This window comes from Sciurus carolinensis, chromosome 16 (genome assembly GCF_902686445.1).
Source record: "Sciurus carolinensis chromosome 16, mSciCar1.2, whole genome shotgun sequence".
NCBI lineage: Eukaryota > Metazoa > Chordata > Mammalia > Rodentia > Sciuridae > Sciurus > Sciurus carolinensis.
Window position 1 is genome coordinate 6,305,632 of NC_062228.1, and position 22,918 is coordinate 6,328,549.

Consider the following 22,918-nt stretch of genomic DNA (forward strand, 5'->3'; position numbering starts at 1 on the left):
GGTGTCACACTTTGTGGCTCTGGCATCTTCCCCTCCCAGTCAGTGATTTTAGAACCCCATTTCTAAAGCAAATTAGTTAACAAGCTCAATATGTAGAACTGCCAGAATTGTGTGGTGGGAGATAGCAACACCTAACATGAGTAAGGGTCTAGGCCTTACCTACTCAGCCTAGCGTACTTACCTTTTGAGATTTTTTTTTTTAAATGGTACCAGGGACACTTAACCACTGAGATATATCCCCAGCCCATTTTTTACTTTTTATTTTGAGACAGGTCTAGCTAACTTGTTCAGGGCCTCCCTAAATTGCTGAGGCTGGCTTTGAATTTGCAGTCCTCTTGCCTCGGCCTCCTGTGATTCCAGGTGGGATTCCAGGTATGTACCAATGTACCCAGCACCTTTTGAGATCTTAAGGCAGTTTTAAAGCACTGATCTAGGTTACACTGGGGTTTTGTTTTTTAAGAAAAAGTCTTCTGTTCAGATAAGAGTTGTAAATTCTACAGATTTGGGTGCAGTGGCACATGCTTGTATAATCCCAATGACTTGGTAGGCTGAGGCAGGAGGATCTCAAGTTCGGGTCAGCCTGAGTAACTTAGTGAGACCCTATTTCAAAATAAAAAATAAAAAGGGCTGGGCATGTAGCTCAGTGGTAGAGTGCCCTGGGGCGCAATCCTCAGTGTAGATTTTGATGAGAACATAATATAGAGTGTAGGTGTATGTATATGTGTATATATTTATACTTATGTGTAGATATTCATACATATGTATAATATGATTGTGTGTGTGTGTGTGAGGGGGCAGGAATTGAACCCAGCATCTCATGCATGCTAGGCATGTGTTTTATCACTGAACTACCCTTCAAGTCCCATATAATAATTTAGTATTAAGAGGAGGGCCACTGTTATCAAAAGAGGGACCCAAAGTTACAAATGATTTATTGGGTACAGGGATATGGCTCAGTGGTAGAGTGTGTGCATCACATGTTTGAGGCCCTGGATTCAATCCCCAGCATCCACCCCCAACAAGATTTGAAGTATCCTTTCTGAGTAAGTAATTATTTCGTCTAACAAAAGTTTGGCTAGAAGATTCCTTGTGAATAGATTAAGAATGTTTTGCATTTGGTGTCTCTTAGTTCAGGAAGTTATTCAAGTACCTAATAACTTCCCCCCAGAATCTTCTCTGCAGCCCAGGCTTATCTTGTTTCTCTGGAGATGAAGTCACCCCAGGTCTTGACCCAGTTTTTGTGCAGATTAGCTCAGGACATCTAAACTAGTCCTTTACTGTCTTGAGTCTAGATAAAGGCAAAATGTTGAGTAGAACACACCTTCCCATTTGGATCTGCATGATCGACAAACCGTCTAGGGGACACCATGTGTTTAAAGAGTTCCGAATGTTAAAATGCAGGTGCCAGTGGCCTCTCTTGAGGTGATAGTCTTAGGTGTGGTTCCTCTAGTCCTCTCCAAACCAAGCAGAGAGCTTGTGTGTCATTCCTTGTTCTGTTATTTTTGGATATCTCATTAGTAAAAATTTCTTGTAACTTTCAAAATCACCAAGTGGAATTCTGGCAGCATCAGACACAGGATTCCCACAGGGCCTGAGGTCACCTCCTGGGTGAGCTGCGTGCTAAGGCTTGCTATGGCTGCTGAGATCTGGTGAGGCATGGGTGGCCTTTTTTTTTTTTTCCCCTTTTTTGGCAGTTCTGGGGATGGAACCCAGGGCTTGTACATGCTAGGCAAGTGTTCTATCCCTGAGCTACCCATGCTCCAGCCGCATCGGGGTGTCACTATTTTTTTGGAGGCGGGTGGTGCTGGAGACTGAACTTAGGAGCAGTCTCTACTAGTGAGCCATATCCCCAGTTCTTTTTATTTTTTGAGACAATTTGACCAAGTTGCTGAGGCTGGCCTTGAACTGAGATCCTCCTGTTTCAGCTTCCCAGGTCTCTGGGTTTATAGGAGTGGGCTACCAGGCCTGGCTTGAGGTATCACTCTTGAAAGACAATGGGAAGACTGTAAATCAGAATAAGATCTGGCTGTATTTGGACAAGTATAGGCCTTTGGCTACTCTAGAAGTCTCTTCCTAATTTTTTAATTTTATTCAAACCATTACTTCAAAGACCATGCTATACAGTGATTTGAACCCAGAATCAAATTTGCTTTCAATCTCAATCTCTTCCTCCAAGTTCAGGAGTTTCAGGGCCCAGGGAGACCAGAGCCCAGTCTGTCTCACTTTGGCTCCAAGTGGCCAAGCAAGCACAACTTCAGGCTGTACATCTGGGGCTCATGTGCGTGCAGCCTTGCTGCTGCAGCTTCGGGCTCCTGAAAGCAAGCCAGGGAAGGAAGTGGGGCTTCTCGACTGACGGAAGCCGAGGGCCATCCCTTGTACCACCCTGAACGCACTTCTGTCTGCCAGGCAAACCACGAGCAGGCGGATTCAGAGCTAAGCTCTTCACTACCAGGCTAAACTGCTGGAAGCTGGGAACCGTCAGGAAGCTTGGTTTTTTTCACACCCTGGCTTTGCCAATGGGCACTGCTGCCTGCGCCCTCTAAATCCCTTTGAGGGGATTAATACCTGAGGTTCTTTCTGTCATTTTAGTGCCGTTGACTTGCCCACAAACCTCATTAAAGACTCAAAATGGTGAACAATTCTTTCTGTCCCATGTTCCATCAGATTTGTTCTGAATTCTGGTCTTTCCTGTGAGAAGAAAAACAAAAACAAAACTGAGTGAATTTCAATTTACACATTTCAAAAGTTGTAAATAGTAAAATCCCTGAGGTTTGAAAATGGTTTTTTAACATACTACTGATCTCAGCCTTCTCTATGAACACATACTTTCTGAAGAGCACCATAACTTACAGGATTGAATTGCATTTATAGAATGCTTCAAGTTCCACCGCAGCAACTGGCCATCTTTAGGACGGGGTTTTTCAACGTAGGCCCCGTTGTCATTTTGGGATGGTTCATTCTTTGTGTTGGCTGTCCTGTGCATTATGAGATGCTGAACAGCATCCCAGCCTTGACCCACTAGATGCCAGTAGCACCCTGACTGTGACAGCCAGAAGTATGTCTAGAGTACCAAATGGCTCTTGAGGGCAAGTCACCCAGCAGAGAACTGCTGCTTTAGGCTAGTAGAAATTCTAGAACACACTGTTTCTTGCAGCATCTCTGATGGGCTTACAAAGCAAGCAGAAGCCTTGGTCAAGATGGGAAGAGGAGCTGGGCAGTGCCCTGCTCACCTCCTCGCCAAAGGCACAGGTGCCCTCTGTTGTATTCTGGTCCTTCAAGGTTTTCTGATGTTCTCGTCCAGGTCTTTAGACAGAAGCAACCACAAACCTGCTTTTCTTTGAGAACAATCTCTCAAGTTACAGTAGAGCCCATTCAGGGGTGGCTGTGGGCATTCCTGCCTACCGTCCTTCAGGATGAAGTGCATGATTGTTTTGGCAAGGTTTTCAAGATAATTCTAAGATGTTAAATTAATATATTTACATTTAATGCCATTTTTCAGAATCCTTTAATGTTTAAGCAGCATTTGCTTTTCCACACTGACTGCTTGTGCTGAACAGGAGTAAATATTAAGAGGCATGTGACAAACCTCAGTAATCATGGGCAAGTCTGTTTCTTATGAATAGGTGAAAGCAACCATTCTCCCCTATCTTTTAAATGGAACATTTTTTCCACTTATTAAAACTCGAGGACAGGGAACTTGAAAACACTCTGGTGTCACTTTAGCAGCGTGGCAAGGTTGACTCTGAAGGCAGGAGCACTTTTTGTAACCTCAGTTTTAATCTGCATTTGCTCTGAAGAGAACTAGAATCTAACATTGAATTTGGGACAAATATCAGTTGCCCTGTTACTGCCTGTGAATTTGTCTTAATTTCTTTGGCTATTTCTCCAAATCCTCATGACTGATTTAAATTTCAGGAAAATAGGAAATCAGAGAGAGTTGTCATTATGGTAGCTATTTAGCAAACTTCAAGTCTGAAGTGTTCTTGCACATACCTTGTTACAGAATAGTGCTTTAAATGGTTTTTAAATACGCCACGTCATACCAAAACAGGTACAAAAGAAAAAAGGATCACAGCAGCTTGCAATTCCTTAACAGTATTCTCAAATACAGATAAAAAAATTATTTTCATGATCTGACCCAAGATCATGTTAAAGCAGCTTGCCAGAGTTGAGATGGCTTTTCAGGTTTCTTGATCTTGGGAGACTTACTTTTTAAGTTACTGAGGCGAGTTCTAATAGTTTCTTATCCTTTTGTGAGAGGTTAATTCAGATGCACTGACTTCTGCCAAGTTTTTATTGCAGCATGGGCACTGCATTTTTTTAAGTCATTACATTTCTCGTTGCAGCTCAGGAAGAAGATAAAGTAGGAGAGGGATCAATTTTAAATTCATTCCTAAGCAGCAACATGTTTGAGATGCACTCATAAAACCAAATATTGCACCCAGGACATGGAAAAAGCAATGGATCACCAGAGAGCAGAGTAAGATGCTGTAAACAGAAACATAAGAAGATGCCCAACTCAAAGCAAAGTCTTATTTACATATATCATGCTATGTGAAAAAGCTCACTTCTGTAGAAAAAAAAGTCTTCTCTGCCCAGTCACATGTGTACTTTTGAGAATAACAAGTCGCCATGGAGATAATTTAAAAATTTTTTTTTCATTTTCAGAAATATTTTATTTTGCTGATTTTTTTTATCAACTTAATTCTTTTGTTGTTGTTCTTTTGCAGCCGAGTGTCCTGTAACATTAACTTGCTTCGGAGTAAAGTAGCAAGTTATGAAGGGACCATGGCACTAAGTTTCTCATAGGCATACTTATGAAATTTGTGAATTTAGAACAAAGTTACAGATGTTTTCATTATTTATTAGGCAGTGTAAGATTTAGAGTTTTTCCTCTAAGTTTGTTGAAAGTTTTGAATGAATACTGATAATCTAGTTCAAGTGTTATGTAGATGTTGTTTTTATTTATGTATAGTTTGGCCTTGTTCCTTCAAAAACTGCTTGTTTTTAAATGTAGCCCATGTTAGTTAATGTTTGGAGAAACTAAGGACCTTCTCCATGTGTTCTTCAATCTGTCTCTCTTAGTATGTAAACAAATATAGTTATATATCTATTAATAAATACAATTCCAACAACTGAGAAGCCCTTGAATTTAAACACTGCAAAACAGTGAAGTCCTTTTCTTTAGTCACATGACTATTTTACCAGCCAACATCTTGCTGAAGAAACTAGATTAAAATTCATGTCACTTAACAATTGGAGTGGAGTCATTTAGATATTGAGCATATGAAAGGGTATATGTTGTCTTCTCCTAGCATCTGATCTAATCAATGGCACTTCAGCGTCCTTGACAACACACACACACACAATTGAGATAAAACGAAAATGAAACTGCATAGTACTTGACTTCAAAGACTTCATCCCCAAAGTTACATTTAAGGTCCCTGAGAGGAACAGTCTCGGAGGCACTGATTTAATGTACCAGATAGTAAACAATCTTTGCATCAGTATTAGCAGGTTTTGATGAGCAGTTTTGAACTGAATTACTCTCTAAAATTGAGGCCATAAAGGATTAAATGAAAACAATCCCATCATTTGACAGAATTAATAAAAGCTACTTTGTAGCTAGACCAATACTGTTGATTTTCTTCAAATGAAAAAGTAACTTCAGATTTTACTCAGCAATTTTCAGGTAAATTTACAAAATTTTTATTTTCCCTTCATCTGAAGCAATCAGATACACAACAGTTCAACTTTCCTGTAAATTAGCCACTGAGCAAAGAATTAACTATTCTAGTCCTCTTGTTTTTGCTTGTAAGCCCAGAACCACCTTATCTACAGAGATAAAGGTAGCCCATTATAAAATGGTAGTATCAGGTAATGTGTGAAGTGCAATAAATTCATTTGCTAAATATATACTTTGAATAAATTTTCAAAAAATTAAATCCTAGGTGTATAATGTTTACCTACATCAAAGTAAAAACTATGAAATAGATTGCCATTTTTAGGGAAATTATTCACCTGAAATTTAAAAAAATGGAAATTAGTCTATTTTCACGAACAAAGTAAAACAATAATGAAAATGATAGTTATTTTATCATGTCACTTTTAGAAGACGAGTTTGTAAAAAAGCAATAAAATAAGTCATAAGTAGGTAGAAGAAATCACACAAAAAGAGAATTCTAGCTTCCTTTTAATCACTGAATTTCAGATTTTACAAATAATCTTAGGTCAATCCAGGTAACTAAGGTTTTGCAGGGGGAACAGTTCTTGTACATGAAGAACAATTACATGCTCTACGTTTTTGTAAGTAACTACTGGCTGGATTAACAAACATTGTCACAAACAGAAGTAAAGCCATAGATCACTGCATCTGTATTTACAAAAAGCCATTAAACAAACATGCATTTCTTTATCAGGACGACTTAAATAGATGTTTGAACATTAAGGCAGTGATGATTCTAAAACAATGAAAATCTAAGTTAAGGCTTTATGTTCATTTTGAAACTCATCCATAGGCAACTGTGACCAAAGCAAACTTATCTACTACGTTTTAGTTCATCTGCTCGGATATGTTATTAATCCATTACCAGTTCTCTTTCAGACATATGGGATAAGCATTATTACCAACACCATCAATTTACTTTAATGAATCATTAGTCTCCTTCTTGAGTTCTATTTTGAGGATTTAGCTTTCAGCAGCACAAGCATGTGCCACAGAAGGAACAGAGCATTTTGGGGTAAACTTCAAGAACACACAGGCTGCACTTGCCTGAGAGGTGGGCAATTAAGAATTCAGACTGGGTACAGTGGAGCACACCTGTAATCCCAGCAGCTCAGGAGGCTGAGGCAGAAGAATCTCAAGTTCAAAGCCAGCCTTAGCAACTTAGTGAGGCCCTAAGCAACTTATTTTGAGACTATGTCTCAAAATAAAAAATAAAAAGGGCTGGGGATGTCACTCAGTGGTTAAGTGCTCATGGGTTTAATCCCTAGAACCAAGAAAGAAAAAACAAAAACAAACAAAACAGGACCTACTAACTAGAGAACCTCCAAAGCATACTTGATGGTGTTCTTGTCTCAAAACAGAAAATATTCATGATAATCAGCAAGTCTGGTATTTTAGATGGATTTATTCTGTAATTGCTAGCTTTAAGACACAAATGATATACTTGCTAGACCTGTGTTTCTTTATTCTAAGATGGGTGGTGGATGGAAGGAAAAGTAACTTTCAAATAATTGTAGATTGCACTCTTGCCCTATTATCAAGCTTAGAAGTATAAAGTTTTGAAATCTGGGGTTGGGGGGTGGTGTCCTTTCCCTACTTTTTTAACAATGAGAACATAAGTCAGATGCAGCCTGTAGGTGTACGGTGGGAAGCAGCTCTGAAGCCCCACTCTGGTCTGCCGTGGAGTGCAGGGTATTTGTAAATGTGGTAATGTTAAAAAGATATTTGGTCTCCTCACTGGTAGTAGACAACTCCTAAAATCCCTGTCATTTCCAGCAATTTTTTTTTTTTTCTTTGCATGGTAATGGAATCATTGATACCTGGCAGCCTCTAGGTAGCTTTAGGATGGGGACTGGTCACAGGCCAAGACATGATTAGAGGGGTGGGATCTTCAGCCTCACCACACTTCACCCCTTTACCTTCTGGGAGGGGAGAGAGGCAAAAAGTTAAGTTGATCATGGCCGGTGATTCAATCAATCATGCCCTTTAAGTTTCAATAAAGGCCCAAAAGAACTGGGTTCAGTGAGCTTCTAGACAGCTGAACATGTGGATTCCTGAAGGACAGCCCTTCTGGAGAGGGCATGGAAGCCAGTTCCTTCCCACATACCTTACCCTTCATCTGTTTCCTTTGCAAAAACCAGGAAACATGTTTCCATGAGTTATCCCAGCCATTCTGGTGAATAAATTGAACCCAGGGAGAAGACTGTGGCAACCCCAATTTACAGGTGGTGGGTTAGACACTCTGGAGGCCTGGACTCCAGGTAGTGTCAGAAGTGAAGAGCATTAGAGGACACCCCGCTGGCATCTGCTGCAGAGCTGCTTGCTAGTACATAGGAAAACCCCCCACACGTCTGGGCACAGAAGGCTTCTGGATTGATGATGGTATGAGAACATAGGAAAACTTTTTTTTTTTTTAAAGTAGGGCACACTACACACCCCAGGATGAACTAACAGGCATGATTTAACAACTGTGTCCCCATGGTCTGGATATCGTACTCTTACTTAGAAGGATCACTATTTACACTAAGTGCTTGCTGCCCTTTCTTTAGGCAGTAATAACTTCACAGCAACAAACCTCTTGTGAGGAAAGGACTGTTCGCACGTTAGCATCAGTAATAGCTCATGAGAGAAGGGATGGCAGTGACTACATGGAAACCTGCAAAAACTGAAGACAGCTGTAAATTCCCTTGGTGTCTTCAAATCAGTAGAGAGATGGCAAAGCAGATGAAGCTGCAGCAACAGGAGTCTCCAACCATAGCAGCATTGTCTAGAAGACATTTTAGGTGCAATTTAAGTATATTACACTTAGCTAAAACATTTTGGAGATTTGATAAGTTTGCACTCTACTACCTGGCAAGCTTGGCTTCAGCTAAATGGCTGTATTGGTTTTACAGGTATGAGATACAGTTTTAAAGATGGAAAGACTAGCTATGAAAGAGCAAATGTAGGCAACACAAGAACAATCATTTTTAGATCAACATCTTACACTTTATAATATAATACACTCACATTTATACACAAGTTTGTGTTTACAGGTACAAAAGGCAAAGAACTGCAAAGAATCTAAGCAACTGCATCATCAGCTACATTCAACAGAGTTAATACTGTTGTCCCTGCTCCCCATTTTCTAAACCTGGAAGGAAATAATAAACGCCATCCAACCTGGACTTCACTGTTAGAAGTTGGAGACTGCGTGCAGCTCGGCGCACGTCTGAGTTTCTACAGAGCTGAACTGAGACTCCATTGTGTTCCAGGCCAAATCGGCTAGAAGAAAGTCATCCATTGCTGTCTGAGTTTCATTGCTGGTGAAGAACAAGCTCCCCAGGGTTTCAAAACCTGAACTCATGGTCTGTGTTTCTGTGCTGTTCAACTGAACTTTGCTTTCCAGAGGAGATAGGTTTTTAGCAGCGGAGATTCCCTCAGTTTGGGTCTCTGTGTCTGATGAATCAGTGCTCATGGAAAAGCTGGAGTGTTTCAGGATGCTGCTGAGGGGCAGATGAGGGCTACTGTCTAAAAAGAAGTTTAAGTCTGTCTGCGTTTGCGTGTCAAACATCTCAAGGCCTAGGAAGTGAGAACTTCCCCTGTACCCATAGGGCTGGACAGATGTGTCTGCAAGTAAGAAGTCAGTTTGGGTCTCTATGTCCAGTGATTCCAAGACTGGCTCAGTGTTCATGGTGCTAAGTTCACTCTCTTCAGTTTGAGTCTGGATATTTGAAGCTGAGAAGAACTCTTCAATATCAAAATCTATTCCAGGATTCTGGGCTGAGCCAGATGGCAGCTGGGTGTCAGGCCCGGGGTTTGTGTCAGACAAAAGACTACGGTTATCCAATGTCTGATCTGGAAGATTACTTGACAAGATGTTTTCTAAATCACTTAATAAGTCTATGGTTTGGGTCTGATTATCTGTCATGTTCTGTGAAGGAAGCATACTATTCTGTGCACTGAAGCTCAAAATGGGCGCAGATTTCTCAATATCTTGATTTAAAGTCTTAGGGTCATTCTGAGGTAACAAACCACGAGTTACTGTATCTGCTATTAAGCTGCTGCTTATAATATTGTCTGCAGGAACACTGTAGGATGAATGGACACTCTCAAAAATGTCTCCACACATTCCAGCTTGGTCCATCTGTACTTGGCCATCTGGGGCACTTTGCATTTCACTGGTTTGGGTTTGTCTGGATATCCCGCCTGGTTGATAGCAAGTGTCCATGAACGCATCAGTCTGAGCAGCTATAGATGAAGTTATCTTTGAGCTGGGCAGAAGCGTTTGGGTTTGAACGCTAATGGGAAGGGACACTTGAGAATCAAATGACAGATCAGTCTGAGAACAAGATGACACAGCAGAGTCAGGGCCAATCCACTGTGCAGAAGGTAGGAAGTTTTGTGAGGCATAGGACAGATCCGTCTGTACATTGATTGAAGAAATGCTGTTCTTCTGACATGTGTTCCCCAGTTCTTGTAAAGGATTAGACAGATTTTTACCCAAGTTCACTTGAACACCGGTACTAACTGGCTCAACAACAGGATTTAAAATTTTTGAAAGAGGTAGGCTCTCCTTAAGAGAGCAAGCCTCTGACTCTAGGCTGAGGATCAGGGTTCCTACTGACAAGGGCACCAAGTGCACAGCACCTGCGGTGGAGCCCTGATCCACACCTAACACCACAGGCTGGGCCGAAGAGTCGGCCGTAGGCACGAAGACAGGCACAGGAGAGAACTGCATGACCGGAAGCTTAACCAGAGCCACTTTGGGCTTTGGTAGAAGCAACTTCTGAGGACATCTTGGGGGTGTTGCGACACTCTGCTTTCTGGCATTAGAGCTGCAAGAATCTTCAAAAGAGGTTACTAATTTTATTTCTGAAGTTTCTAGTTCTTGAGCATCTGGTCGAGGGGTGGGTTGGGTGCTCAATGGTTCAATGGTCTTATTAGATAACTTCTGGTTTTGTAGGTAGTTTTCCATTTTCCTTTTTTTACTAGGTGGATCCCTGAAGACAATGACAAAGTAAAAAGAAAACAATTTAAAAATGCTGCTTTCTGAGCTGGGAAAGGTAATCCCAGCTACATGGGAGGCTGAGGCAGGAGGATTGCAAATCTGAATCCAGCCTGGGCAACACAGCAAGACCCTGTCTCAAAATGAAAAAAGGGCTGTGTGCTCAGTGGTCCAGCCTTGTCTAACATGTGGAAGGCTCTGGGCTCAAGTCTCACTCCTGAAAAGAAAAAAAATGCAGCTTTCTTTGACCATGACACTGTGTCTTACTGATAAATACTACTGCCCTCATCAGAGGTCAGACTCCATCCAAAGAGATGCATCCCTTCTTGTACCTCTGAGAATGGGGCTTATTATGGGACAGATATTCAGATGTGCAAACAGGAAAGAAGGAAGCATACTTTTTTGTAAATGCTGTAAGTACAATTTAACTTAGAATTAAAGCATAAGGAAGCTAAAAGGTATATATATAACACAAGTCTTATCATTCCTAAAGTTGGAAGCTATTATAACAAATAGAAATTTGACCTTTAAAATGAAGTACAAAAAAGATAAAGTTTTTTTTTTTTTTTTGTACTACAGATTGAACTTTTTTGGTACCAGGGGCACTTTACCACTGAGTTACCCTTTCAGCCCTTTTTAATTTTTATTTTGAGACTTGCTAAGTTGTTGAGGCTGGCTGTGAACCTAGATTCTCCTGCTTCAACCTCCCAAGTTGCTGAGATTATAGGTGTGTACCACACCTGGCAAGATGGTCTGTTAAAAATTTTTTTTTCTAAAGACCTAGTTCCCCCTCCCCTCAAAAAAGAAGTACAGAGTCATGATAAAACTTACTCTTCAGCAATCTGAAATTCCTCACCAGAAGATGCTGGAAGTTGAGATTTTCAAATGGGCATAGTAAAAGACCCTCAGAGGGTTGGCAATAGAAAAAGGAGGAATAACTGGGTCAGATTCCAAGCCCAGGCACAATCCTTTGCTAGCACTGCTGCCATTTCCAAAAGCTCCCTTCTTTGATGTCGCGTAGCTTCTCCATCATTCCTTTTCCTCTCCCTGTACTGTTGGTTCTCCAGGAAGTTTCATCTGAAACTCTTCCCACAGCTACTGACTTTTGTGCCACTGTTTCTTTGCCCTTTACCTGTGTTCTGCAGGGATCTCGTGACCAGTTCGGTAGATGTGAGACTGTAATGCCGTTCTGCTGGCATAGGGACAGCCGCATGTGCACTGGAAGGTCTTGCCACAGTCCTCCGCGTGCCTTTTCAAGTCCCACTCAGTACCATAGGAATTGCTGCATTTGCTGCATTTATGCTTCTTCTCGGCATGCATTTTCATAAAGTGCTACAGAGAACAGAGGAGGAAAGAGGGTGAGAAACAGCCATTGCGCCAAGTGCTGAGAACATCAACATACCCAGCTCAACAGTGACCTCGCAGGTATAAAACAGAGCAGTCCAACTCGGGTAACTGCAATTTATCATCAGTCTCTTCTTAGGGCTTTAGCTTCATGCAGAGAAGAGACTGCTTTGGAAAGGATCCAGGGTACTGGCCTTGAGACTGACCCATAAAGAAGTGCTGCAGGGCAGGGAAAACAAACGTCTTTGAGATGCTCTTCTCAGGACACCCTCCAGCAGTCCCTGAGGGAACATTTCAGAGTCTTTTTCCAGGCCCAAATTCCTCCTTCCCTAGTGGCTTTGTGTCTCTGCCCTATGCCCCTGGAGGCAGATTCACCTAAGAGAACTGCAAGCACAAATGTTCTTGCTCTTTGTTGGATAGTTCTACTTTTCTTCCTCTGCAAACCCACTTCTGGGCATGTTCCCTCCAGGACCAGCCTCATTTCTGCCCACTGGAACTGTACTCACACTCAACCATTGCACCACCTGGGAGATACCCAGGCAGTGGTTCTCATAAGGGCTTATTCTCAATTCTCTGGTTATGTTTGCTAAGTAATTAGAATGCATACCAGGCTTATACCATCTGTATATCACCCTCAGAGAAATATGTTGAGTAAATACCTGTTTGACGAGAGAAAACTGAGAAAATGGTCTGTCAGGACCTCTAGGACATCCTTCAATTGGACAACAGTAGAATTTTGGTGTGGTTTTCAAATCTTTTCTTACTGTTGGATTTACTATGCCATCCTACAAAAGGAAAATAATTATGAGAAAAAAAAAAAACTCGAACAGAACAGGTAGGTTGTAGAAGTAAGGGAATAAGTAAAAATGGGCACAAGCATTCTTTTTAGGGAACAGAAAAATGGTTTAAAATTGGATTGTGGTGATGGTTTTACAAGTCTATAGATCTACTAAAATAATTGAGTTATTCACTTAAAATTGGAATACTTTATGGCATATAAATTATAGCTCAATAAATCTGTAAAAAATTTTCCCCAACTATGTTTTCTTAAAAAAATAAAATATAAACCTAACTTCTCTCTATTCCTTTAAAACTCTTCTAAATTTAAAATCCATATCTGTTGCAAATGGAATCACACTTACAGTTACTCACAGTCAAGGCTGGGTGTCTTCTCTATTTTTCTATCCCAAGATTCCTTGTCTGAGTTCCTGAAAAAAACTTCCTTTGACTAGGGACCGGGCCCCCCTATTCAATGGCACTGTGTCTTTCTCTGATCATCACACTGTCCCCAAAAGTACCAAAAAGTTAGTTGACACTTTTACTCAATTGCTGTATCAGGCTCAGTTCTAAGCACTTTCTACAAATAACTCACTTAATCCTTTTTTTTTTTTTTTTTTTTTGTTCTTGGTGGTACTGGAATTGAATTCAGGGGCATTTACCACTGAGCTACATCCTAATGCTTCTTTTTTGAGAGAGGGTCTCGCTAAATTGCTGAGGCTGACCTTGAACTTGTTGATTCCCTTCCTGTTCCCTTTTAAACACTGTCCCATTTGGCCTAATGTTCTGCCCGCCTCCAGTTCCACTCACTATGTCCACTCTTGAATGAGTCTCCTTCTTTGAAGGTCCAATTTGAGCCCCACACCCATCTCCTCCCTTCAGATAGGGAAGAGGTGGAGAGTGCACTTGGCATAGGAGAGGGCTGGGTTTATGCTGCTTCTATTACTGACTTGCATGATCTTGGGAAGGTAGTTAACATCTGAGCCAGTGTTTACTCATTTCTAAAACAGAGCAGACTTACTTCTCAGGATTACCTGTAGCTTAGGTGTGTGGATTAGTGTGGGCCTAGTCCACCTCACAAGTTCTATACTGTCCAGTTCCTTGTTCTGTCACACCCTGAAGATCTTTCTCAGAATTCCAAGGTAGCATCTAAACTACCTTAAGTCCTGCCATTTCTTCTATAGTTCCTGTCTCCCACACTAAGCCTCTTAAGGACAGAAATTTAACACACCTCTTGGTGCTGACTTCCTACTTACAGAAGACAGCAGACCACTTGCTGCCTGCAATGCACTCAGGCAGGGCCATGGTCCCCACCCTGAGAACCACTGGTGCCTGGACTCAGCCCTAGGTCTTCTGAGGGGACTGGAATCCCCGTTTGGTTTTAAAATCTTGCTGGATGACCCCAGTGTGCAGTCTAGTAGAAGAACTACTGATGTAGTTTTAAGTCTGGAGGTTCTGGAACTGGATTGCTGTAATTTCAATTCTCTACCTTGCCACTTTACTGTGACCTTGAGCAAATTAAACTGTCTTGGTCGCTTTGTCTACAAAATGGGAGTAATAACACTGGCCTATCTGGGGGTTGCTGCTGGGGACTGAGCTCACACACATAAAGGCTGAGAACAGTGTTCACCACATAGTCAGCAGTTAATGTTAGCTGCGAGGCACTGGTGGTGGAGGCTTTCCTTTCTTCCTTTGCTGCATGCTAACCAACCCAACATCCATAAACTAACGTGGTACTTTAGCTATTCAGCTGGTCAAAGTCTAACTGCCTGTGCTTTTGTTGAACACCAGCATCTGCTGGCTTTAATGAAAGCTGACATTGTCCCTCATCACCAACTTCATTTCACTCACCAATTCATCTAGTGTCTTTTAAAAAATTTATTTATTTATGTTATAATTTTTAAATTTGTTTTAATTAGTTATACGCGACAGTAGAATGCACTTTGACACATCATATATAATGGAGTACAATTTCTCATTCTTCTGGCTATACATGATGTAGAATCCCACCGGTTGTATAGTTATATATGTATATAGGGTAATAATGTCTGATTCATTCTACTATCTTTCCCATCTCCATACCCGCTCCCCTCCCTTCTAGATTTACTTTAGTGTTTTGTTTTTATGGAAATCTTTTAATGAACTTTTCCATCTAGTGTCAGTGTGTTTGACTAGGTAAAATAAAATCAGTGAATACTTAAGACTCTAATATCCTTCCATTGTTTGACCTTATCAGACTTCTCTTAGCCAGTTCATATTCCAGCTTCTAAGCTGTCACATGCTCCCTAAACTGCTGACTGGCTCACTTCAAAACTCCTGATAAATCTTCAGAGACGCAAAACAGTCCTTTTCTGAACTCTTTCAAGCTTCCTCTCAGCACTAACTCACCCTCTTCCACCACCATTTCCACTTCCCAGACCATCCTTTCTCACTGCTCCTGGTTCAAGTCCTCTGACTCTGGACTGTGTTATTAACCTCTAAATGGTGTCTATCATCCAGACTCTTCCAGGTTAATCTCTCTTAAAATATGACTTTAATCATGTCATTACCTTACCCAAACATTTCTAACAGTCCAACAATACAACCCAAGTCCAGATTTCTCTAGTCCAGGACATTCAGAGTCTCTGACTATACAGTTTCAAGATCCCTTTATCTTCTCTGATTATTTTTTTATTGCTTTGGAACCAAAGTGTTTCAGATTTTTAAATATTTGAATAGACTTTACTAGTTGAGTATACCTAATCTGAAAATCTAAAATGTTCTAAAATCTGAAACTTTTTTTTTTTCATTTAGAACACTAATTTATTCACCACCTAGACATAGTAATTTCCCCATAGTTGCTACCTTTTTTTTTTCTTTTTTTTTTTTTTTTCAGTACTGGGAATTGAACTCAAGATATTCTACTACTGAACTACATCCCCAGCCCTTTATATTTTCAATTTAAAGACAAAATAAGTTGCTAAGTTGCTCAAGCTGGCCTCAAACTTGTGATCCTTCTGCCACTTATAATCCCAGCCACCAAAGTTGCAGAGATTACAGATGTGTGCCACCATGCTTGGTTGCAATGCCTTTTTTTTTTTTTTTTTTTGTCAAACTATTTTGTAGTAAATTGTATACATTGCATCTTTTCACCTCCACAAATTTCAGTATACATTCCTAAGAAAAAAGGGCATGTTCCTATGTAACCACAGTGCTGTGACGACACCAGTCTAAAATCTGAAACTTTTAAAGCATAAGTTAGTACTCAAAAGCTTTCATATTTCAGGGCATTTCAGATTTAGGATGCTTGAGTTGTAATTATAATTTCACAAACCTTTTCATGGGCAGGGATTTATTCATGTCTTCTGTTATGCATTTGGGAGTACTGTGAACAAAGTGAACTTTCAATAAAACTTGTAATGAACATATTCAAGTGGTCACCTAAGCCAGAACTAGATCTTGTGGGAATGAGATCACTACAGACAGTCATACTGGATATCAATAACCCCTCACTGCCATTTTACAGGCCACAGTAATCACCTAACACTGCACATGGTCCTGAGCTTCATGGGGGCGAGGGGCAACTCCTCAGCTCCCCCATCACAGCAGTCCACTTGGGTTTTGGACCTTCTTCCCATTCTGGTCTTAAAACAGTTCTTGGGTAACTTGGAGAGATGAAAATGGCAACAGTATAACAAAACAAGACTGCAGTGAGAAAAGTGGTGTTTACAAAAAACCACTTTATTTATATATAACTTATCAGACATGGTACCCTATCTTTTGTGTGACTGAAAAAAAGTCCACAAAAATACTTCATGTAGAAATATTTTAAGTGACAGAATTTGAAAAATATCTACAAGAGGAAACAACCCAAAGCAAGATGCAAAAAAATATGCACACCAAAGAAGGGAGGGACACAGTTGTAGAGGGTAAAAGGAAAAATTTGTAAGGATGATAGCAAACACTGTCCAGTACCTGACCACCATTACGGAAAGCATCTAAGAAGGAAGCCAGTTTGCTTCATCATTTTATTCTAAATTGAAAATCTGTAGTGTCTGCAAAATACGCTCTACAGAGCAAGTTGGAATCTTTCCTTTTTAAAAAGAATTTTCTGGCACATTAAAAGTAAACCTTTAGACCGAGCATAATATAATATCCTCTGGGCCATGTTTTAAAAATATAATGTTGCTCCATAAGAGGTTCTTTAAGTGTCCTCCTGTCCCCTTCACTGCTTTCAAACACAAGGAACAAAAGAATCTCTAGCAGTCAAGAAAGGCCTACTCACTCCCACTCTTCCTTTTCCTGGATCATTTCAGCTTCCATTCCAAATCATCATAGCTCCCATTTCCCTATGAATCCCTCTGCAAGCAAGGTTGGACTAGGATATTTTCAGACTTCCTTACAGGAAGGACATAGAATATGGCTATATATATATATCTTAAGGACTCACATAAACCCAAAAAGCTGCAAATATTTTGCAGCTTACAATTCAACTCCCCCATTCTTTCAGAAGAGTTTGTTAATCATTTACATGATGAAAGGAATATTAAAATAACCACACAATGAACAGGGTAGGGAACAAAAGATTATCATAACTTGGAAAATAAAGACTCAGGAAAGAAATTAGAATGATCCAAGTAGTATAACCAAAACAATGAAAATTTCCACTGAATATAAGAAAGCAGACCAATCAGACATTCTTAGAATACCTTCATGCCAGAAAGGGGTTGCATGTACCTGACTGAGGACACTCTGAAAGCCACAGAGAACTTCCTGGGTAACCCTGTCCCCAGGCTTCTCTCTTGCCCCTCTCTCCTCCCAAATACTTAGCATCAAGTATCAAGAATAAAGTGTGAAGAGTTTTCCAGGCATTAACCAGGCTAAGGGTATAGATTTGCCACCCTGGGGTGCCACAATACAGGCATGAATACTTTGTCACATCAGTTACTTTCATTAAAGAAAATGGACCCCTTTCCACCAAGATAGTGGATGTCCAGGGGCTGTGGGCACCATGGTTACAAAGGTAATGGTGGCAGCGGTGCACACCTGTAATCCCAGTCACTTGGGAGGCTGCAGCAGGAGCTCAAGTTTGAGGGAGACCCTGACTCAAAATAAGAAGGGTTGGGGATGTAGTTTGGCGCTTGCCTACCCTGTGTTCAATCTCCAATACTAAAACAAACAAACGGCAGAAGAATATAGGAAAGTGAGCTGTCTGATAAGAAAAAAAGCAAGTGATGGTTCTGAAAGGGAGTTTAATTCTTGATTAAAAAGGTCGCTCCAGCGACTTAGGTAGGAATCTGAAATGTTCATCTTTCATTGCTCAACATTTAAGTTCAGACAGAGATCCTGAGTATACTGTGCTGTCTTCAGATAAGAGAAAGCTGAAAAATGAATGACTACAACTGAATGACTTTGCCCAGGTTCTAGATAAGGGTGGATTCCCATACTCTGAAATACTGAAGCCAAAGTGAAGGTTTGACTATCAAAATCTGTATTGGTTCCAGCAAACTCCTTCTCAGGCCTGTTTTGTTACATATTCTTCTCTTGTGGATCCCTAACCTTTATTTTAAAAACATAATCAGAAATAAACTTAGTGCATACTACCAAACTAGACCTGAAGGCTAAGTGGTATCTTCACGTTAAACAGGCTTAACAACATCTTGCAAGTTACAAAGTTCCCAGTAGCAATTCCAGAGAAAAGAAAAACAAATTGCTAAGAAATGCTAGAGAGAGTAATTTCAGTCAACACAAGGGAGGATCCTGGACAGACTGGCAGCTTCACTTTGTGCTCAGAGACACACAGTCTACCAGACAGGGGACAATACTGAAGGTGGGTCACGGCATGTATAAGAGCAACAGAGAACCTAGGCATCAGGCTGGAGAACCCCAACAAACAATGGTTAAGAAAGGATTTAGTTAAAATTTAGTATGAAAGAGAAAACAGTAGATTGAAGATCATTCCCAGAGTTGCACTTGTGGGCTGGAAGAAACCCAAAACTCTTTTGTAGAACACCACAGCCTGCCTGCAGCACGCATTGCCTGCCTGACCTTCCCACGAGAACGCTGCCCTATCTTTGGTTCAGAGGTCACCTTTCCCGGCCAACACATTTATCTGTTCCACTACAGACTACAACCTCAAAATTCCTGCTAATCTTAGCAGGGTTCTAAGGAGGTTTCCCAAGAGGATTTACCTGAAGCTCTGACAGAACGTGCAACACTTGGGTAATCGAGTCAATTCAGACGCTGGAAAGCTACATACACATACTCAAAATTGCTTACAGTGGCTTACACTTTCCTATTATGTCACTGCTGACATGACTGTAATGACAGAAATTATGACTTAATAGGCTGGGGTGGGGCCATACACCTGGGTTTTTAACAAGCTTTCCATAGGGTGCACCAACGGTTGAAAATCACGCCCCCTTTTACATAAGGTGGGTTGCGCAGACCTGTCATGTTACGCTAACGAAGATCCACGGAAGTCTCCCTGGGGTCCCATTCCTAAGCAGAAACTGCAAGTGACGGTACTTAGGGTCCAACTTGCAACAGCTGCTTTCCAACAACCGGGCAGGACCCACCACGGCATCGCCGGAGGGCGCAAAGCATGCGGGCAGCACCTGTTTCTCATCCACGGAACCCGGCGAGGCGCCCTCGCCAGGCGCGGCGGGGCGAAGCCACGCGAGGCAACGCTGGGGCGGGCGCAGGGAGTAGTCGCCGTCGCCGTCGCCGCCGCCGCCGCCGCCGCCCCCGCCCGGCCAGCACGGCCACCCCGGCGCCCCCAGACGCTTTGTCGGGCCGCCGCGCCGCGCCGCGCCGCGCTCACCTGGAGGCGGTGGCTCTTGACCAGGTGCATGTTGAGCGCCGGGCTGTTGGGCAGGATCTTGCCGCAGCCGCGCACCGTGCAGAGGATGTTGGTTCGCACCGCCCGCGACAGCTCGCTCACGGACGGCTGGATCAGCTCGCGCGCGGGCGTCGCCGGGGCCGCGGGCTGCTGCCGCGCCGCTGCGGGCCGCGGCCGGCTGCCCCTCAGCCGCGACCCCAGGGGCCCCCACGGGCCCGAGGCGGCGGCGGCGGCGGCTCCCCGCGCGGCCTCCGGGACGGGAGGAGCGCCCGCCTCCAGAGCCGCGGGCCCCGCCGCCGCCGCCGCCTCCGAGGCCTCCATGGCTCCCGCACGGCACCGGACCCGCTCACAGGCCCCGCCTCCACCGCAGCCACTTCCGGAAGGGGGCGGGGCCGCCGGGCTCATTAGAATCCGGCGGACTTGGCGGACGCGGCGCCACCTGCAGGCGACTGAGAACGCGCCTACCGGGAGCCGACGACAGGTGAGGCTAAGGAGGGGAATGCTTGAAGCAAGCAGGTAAAAGGTATTGGTCCTGCTGATCGGTTGGTTCTTCGCTTTCCTAGGAACTGGACCTCAGGCAGTTAGGTGGAGAGAAGAAAGATCTATGCGTTCAGGAGCTCTGATTCCTAAAGATCACAAAGAACCGAAAAGGCAACTGCACGAAGAGGCAGTAACCTTAATTTCCACTGTGGTTCATTGAGCGTTACTACGAACCAGGCTCTGGAGGCTACACTTTCCACTTAGTATCTCATTGTGCCCTGGAAACAACAGAAACAGGTGTGTACTGTGTCTCCATTGTGCAAAAAGTAAATTCAGACTTAGAGAAATTAAGTAACTTGCCAGGGGTCCTGGCTCACACCTGAAATCCCAGCGACTCAAGAGGATTCCAAATTTGAGAGAAGCCTCAGCAATTAGTAAGACTATCAGCAACTTAGTGACACCCTGTCTGAAAGTAAAAATAAGGGCAGGGAAGGTAGCTTGGTAGTAGAGTGCCCCTAGGTTCCAATCCCCAGTACCAAAAAAGAAAGAAAAAGGAAAAAAAAAAAAAAAAATGAGTACTAAGGGCCCAAGGTCACAGTAGGGATGAAATGATCATTGCATATGGTCCCTTCCTCTCACACCAAAATCAGCGAGTTGAGTCTGTCCCATCACATCGCACTGACTTCAGCAGTTGTTATCTTCTCGTGACTTTTCTTTTTCCACCTTTCCTTCCCACTTTTTTGTGGTCCAGGTGTTGAACCTAGGGTCTCATGCATGCTAGGCAATCCACCTGCTGTGCTGCATTCCACTCTTGGGGACCCTCTGATCACACTGGGCTCATCCAGGTATACAGGGCAATTCTCCCAATTGCAAAGTCCCTTTGGCTCATAAGATAACATCTGGATCCCAGGGATTATGATATGGATGTTTTGAGTGGGGAAGTGGGTGCTGGAGTGCTGGCTGCTGAGTATGACTGCCATGCATTTGCTTCAGTAAAACTTGTAACAAGTAATTACAAGTTTAGTAATGCTGTCTGCTTTATGAGATTATGAAGATGGGACATTATGGGACATTTAGCACAGTGCTTGACACTTAGTAAGTGCTCAATGAGCATTAGTTATTTATTCACTTTTGCACTTCCTGCTGTATCCGTGTCCAAGCAGCATTTGAAGGGTGACCATCAAGTGCATAACAGATGAGTTGGGTAAGTACTTAATACTCTTACTTTCTTTCTTTCTTTCTTTTTTTTTTTTTTTGAGATCTATGGTTTCTTTGTTCAATTTTTGTTTGGAAAATCTGTCCAATGGTGAGAGAGGTGTGTTAAAATCACCTAGTATTATTGTATTGTGGTCTATTTGGTTTCTGAGATTGAGAAGGATTTGTTTGACATACATGGGTGAGCTACTGTTTGGGGCATAGATATTTATGATTGTTATGTCTTGCTGATTTATGGTTCCCTTAAGCAGTATGAAATGTCCTTCTTTATCCCTTCTGACTAACTTTGGCTTGAAGACCACTTTATCTGAAATGAGGATGGATACCCCAGCTTTTTTGCTGGGTCCATGTGCATGGTAAGTTTTTTACCATCCTTTCACCTTTAGTCTTGGGTATCTCTTTCTAAGAGATGAGTCTCTTGCAGGCAACATATTGGATCTTTCTTTTTTATCCAATCTGCCAGTCTATGTCTTTTGATTGATGAATTCAGGCCATTAATATTCAGGGTTATTATTGAGATATGATTTGTATTCCCAGTCATTTGACTCATCTTATTCATTTATTTGTTTATTTTTGACACGACTTGGTTCCTCTTTATTTGAGAGTTCCTTTAGGATAGCTCCTCCCTTTGCTGATTTGCTTCTTTGTTTTTCATCTCTTCTTCATGGAATATTTTGCTGAGAATGTTCTGTAATGCTGGCTTTCTTTTTGTATATTCTTTTAGCTTTTGTTTATCATGGAAGGATTTTATTTCATCATCAAATCTGAAGGTAAGTTTTGCTGGGTATAGGATTCTTGGTTGGCATCCATTTTCTTTTAGGGCTTGAAAAATGTTATTCCAGGCCTTTCTAGCTTTTAAGGTCTGGTTTGAAAAATCTGCTGATATCCGTATTGGTTTCCCCCTGAATGTAATTTGGTTCTTTTCTCTCACAGCCTTTAAGATTCTGTCTTTATTTTGTATGTTAGGTATTTTCATTATAATGTGCCTTGGTGTGGGTCTGTTGTAATTTTGTGTATTTGGAGTCCTATAAGCCTCTTGAACTTGATTTTCCATTTCATTCTTCAGATTTGGGAAATTTTCTGAAATTATCTCATTGAATAGGTTGTTCATTCCTTTGGTTTGTTTCTCTAAGCCTTCCTCAATCCCAATAATTCTCAAATTTGGCCTTTTCATGATATCCCATAGTTCTTGGAGATTCTCTTCATGATTTCTTACCATCTTCTCTGTTTGTTCGACTTTGTTTTCGAGGTTAAATATTTTGTCTTCAATATCTGAGGTTCTGTCTTCCAGGTGTTCTATCCTATTGGTTGTGCTTTCTATGGAGTTCTTAATTTGGTTTATTGTTTCCTTCATTTCAAGGATTTGTTTGTTTTTTTTTTTTTTCAATATCTCTAACTCTTTATTGAAATGGTCTTTTGCTTCCTATATTTGCTCTTTTAACTGTCGATTGGTGCGTTCATTCAATGCCTGCATTTGCTCTTTCATTTCATCGTTTGCTTCCCTTATCATGTTATGTACATTCTGAACTCCCTTTCTGTCATTTCTTCTACCATGCTGTCATTGGATTTT

General features: G+C 41.8%; 2 protein-coding genes across 4 annotated transcripts in view; one reads left to right on the forward strand and one right to left on the reverse strand.

Annotated features, from left to right (window-relative positions):
* The window catches only part of C16H16orf46 (chromosome 16 C16orf46 homolog), a 24,731-nt gene extending 19,630 nt beyond the window's left edge, over positions 1–5,101 (forward strand). Inside the window, exon 4 of the mRNA XM_047527755.1 lies at positions 4,347–5,101. Coding sequence (XP_047383711.1) covers positions 4,347–4,367 — 21 coding nt within the window. The 3' untranslated portion in view covers positions 4,368–5,101. The remainder of the gene's footprint in view (positions 1–4,346) is intronic.
* On the reverse strand, positions 2,242–19,989 carry Atmin (ATM interactor). 3 transcript variants are annotated; one of them, XM_047527753.1, is made up of 5 exons: positions 19,636–19,989; positions 12,716–12,841; positions 11,845–12,044; positions 8,888–10,707; positions 2,242–2,688 (listed from the first exon to the last, which is right to left on the reverse strand). In XM_047527753.1, exons 1-4 carry the CDS (start codon positions 19,972–19,974, stop codon positions 8,901–8,903), a joined length of 2,472 nt encoding a protein of 823 aa, XP_047383709.1. In that variant the 5' UTR covers positions 19,975–19,989; the 3' UTR covers positions 2,242–2,688; positions 8,888–8,900. The 3 variants fall into 3 exon arrangements, with proteins under 3 accessions (XP_047383709.1, XP_047383707.1, XP_047383706.1); XM_047527751.1 differs by lacking the exon at positions 2,242–2,688 and adding an exon at positions 6,176–8,492; XM_047527750.1 differs by lacking the exon at positions 2,242–2,688 and having other exon boundaries at positions 6,176–10,707.
* Between the last annotated feature and the right edge of the window lie 2,929 nt (positions 19,990–22,918).

Excerpts from the sequence above, each read along its gene's own strand:
- Atmin (XM_047527753.1), bottom strand. The coding sequence starts at position 19,974 with ATGGAGGCCTCGGAGGCGGCGGCGGCGGCGGGGCCCGCGGCTCTGGAG. Across the intron at positions 12,842-19,635 it reads TCAAGAGCCACCGCCTCCAG|GATGGCATAGTAAATCCAAC; the intron begins GTGAGCGCGGCG and ends TTCCTTTTGTAG. Across the intron at positions 12,045-12,715 it reads AGTTTTCTCTCGTCAAACAG|CACTTTATGAAAATGCATGC; the intron begins GTATTTACTCAA and ends TGTTCTCTGTAG.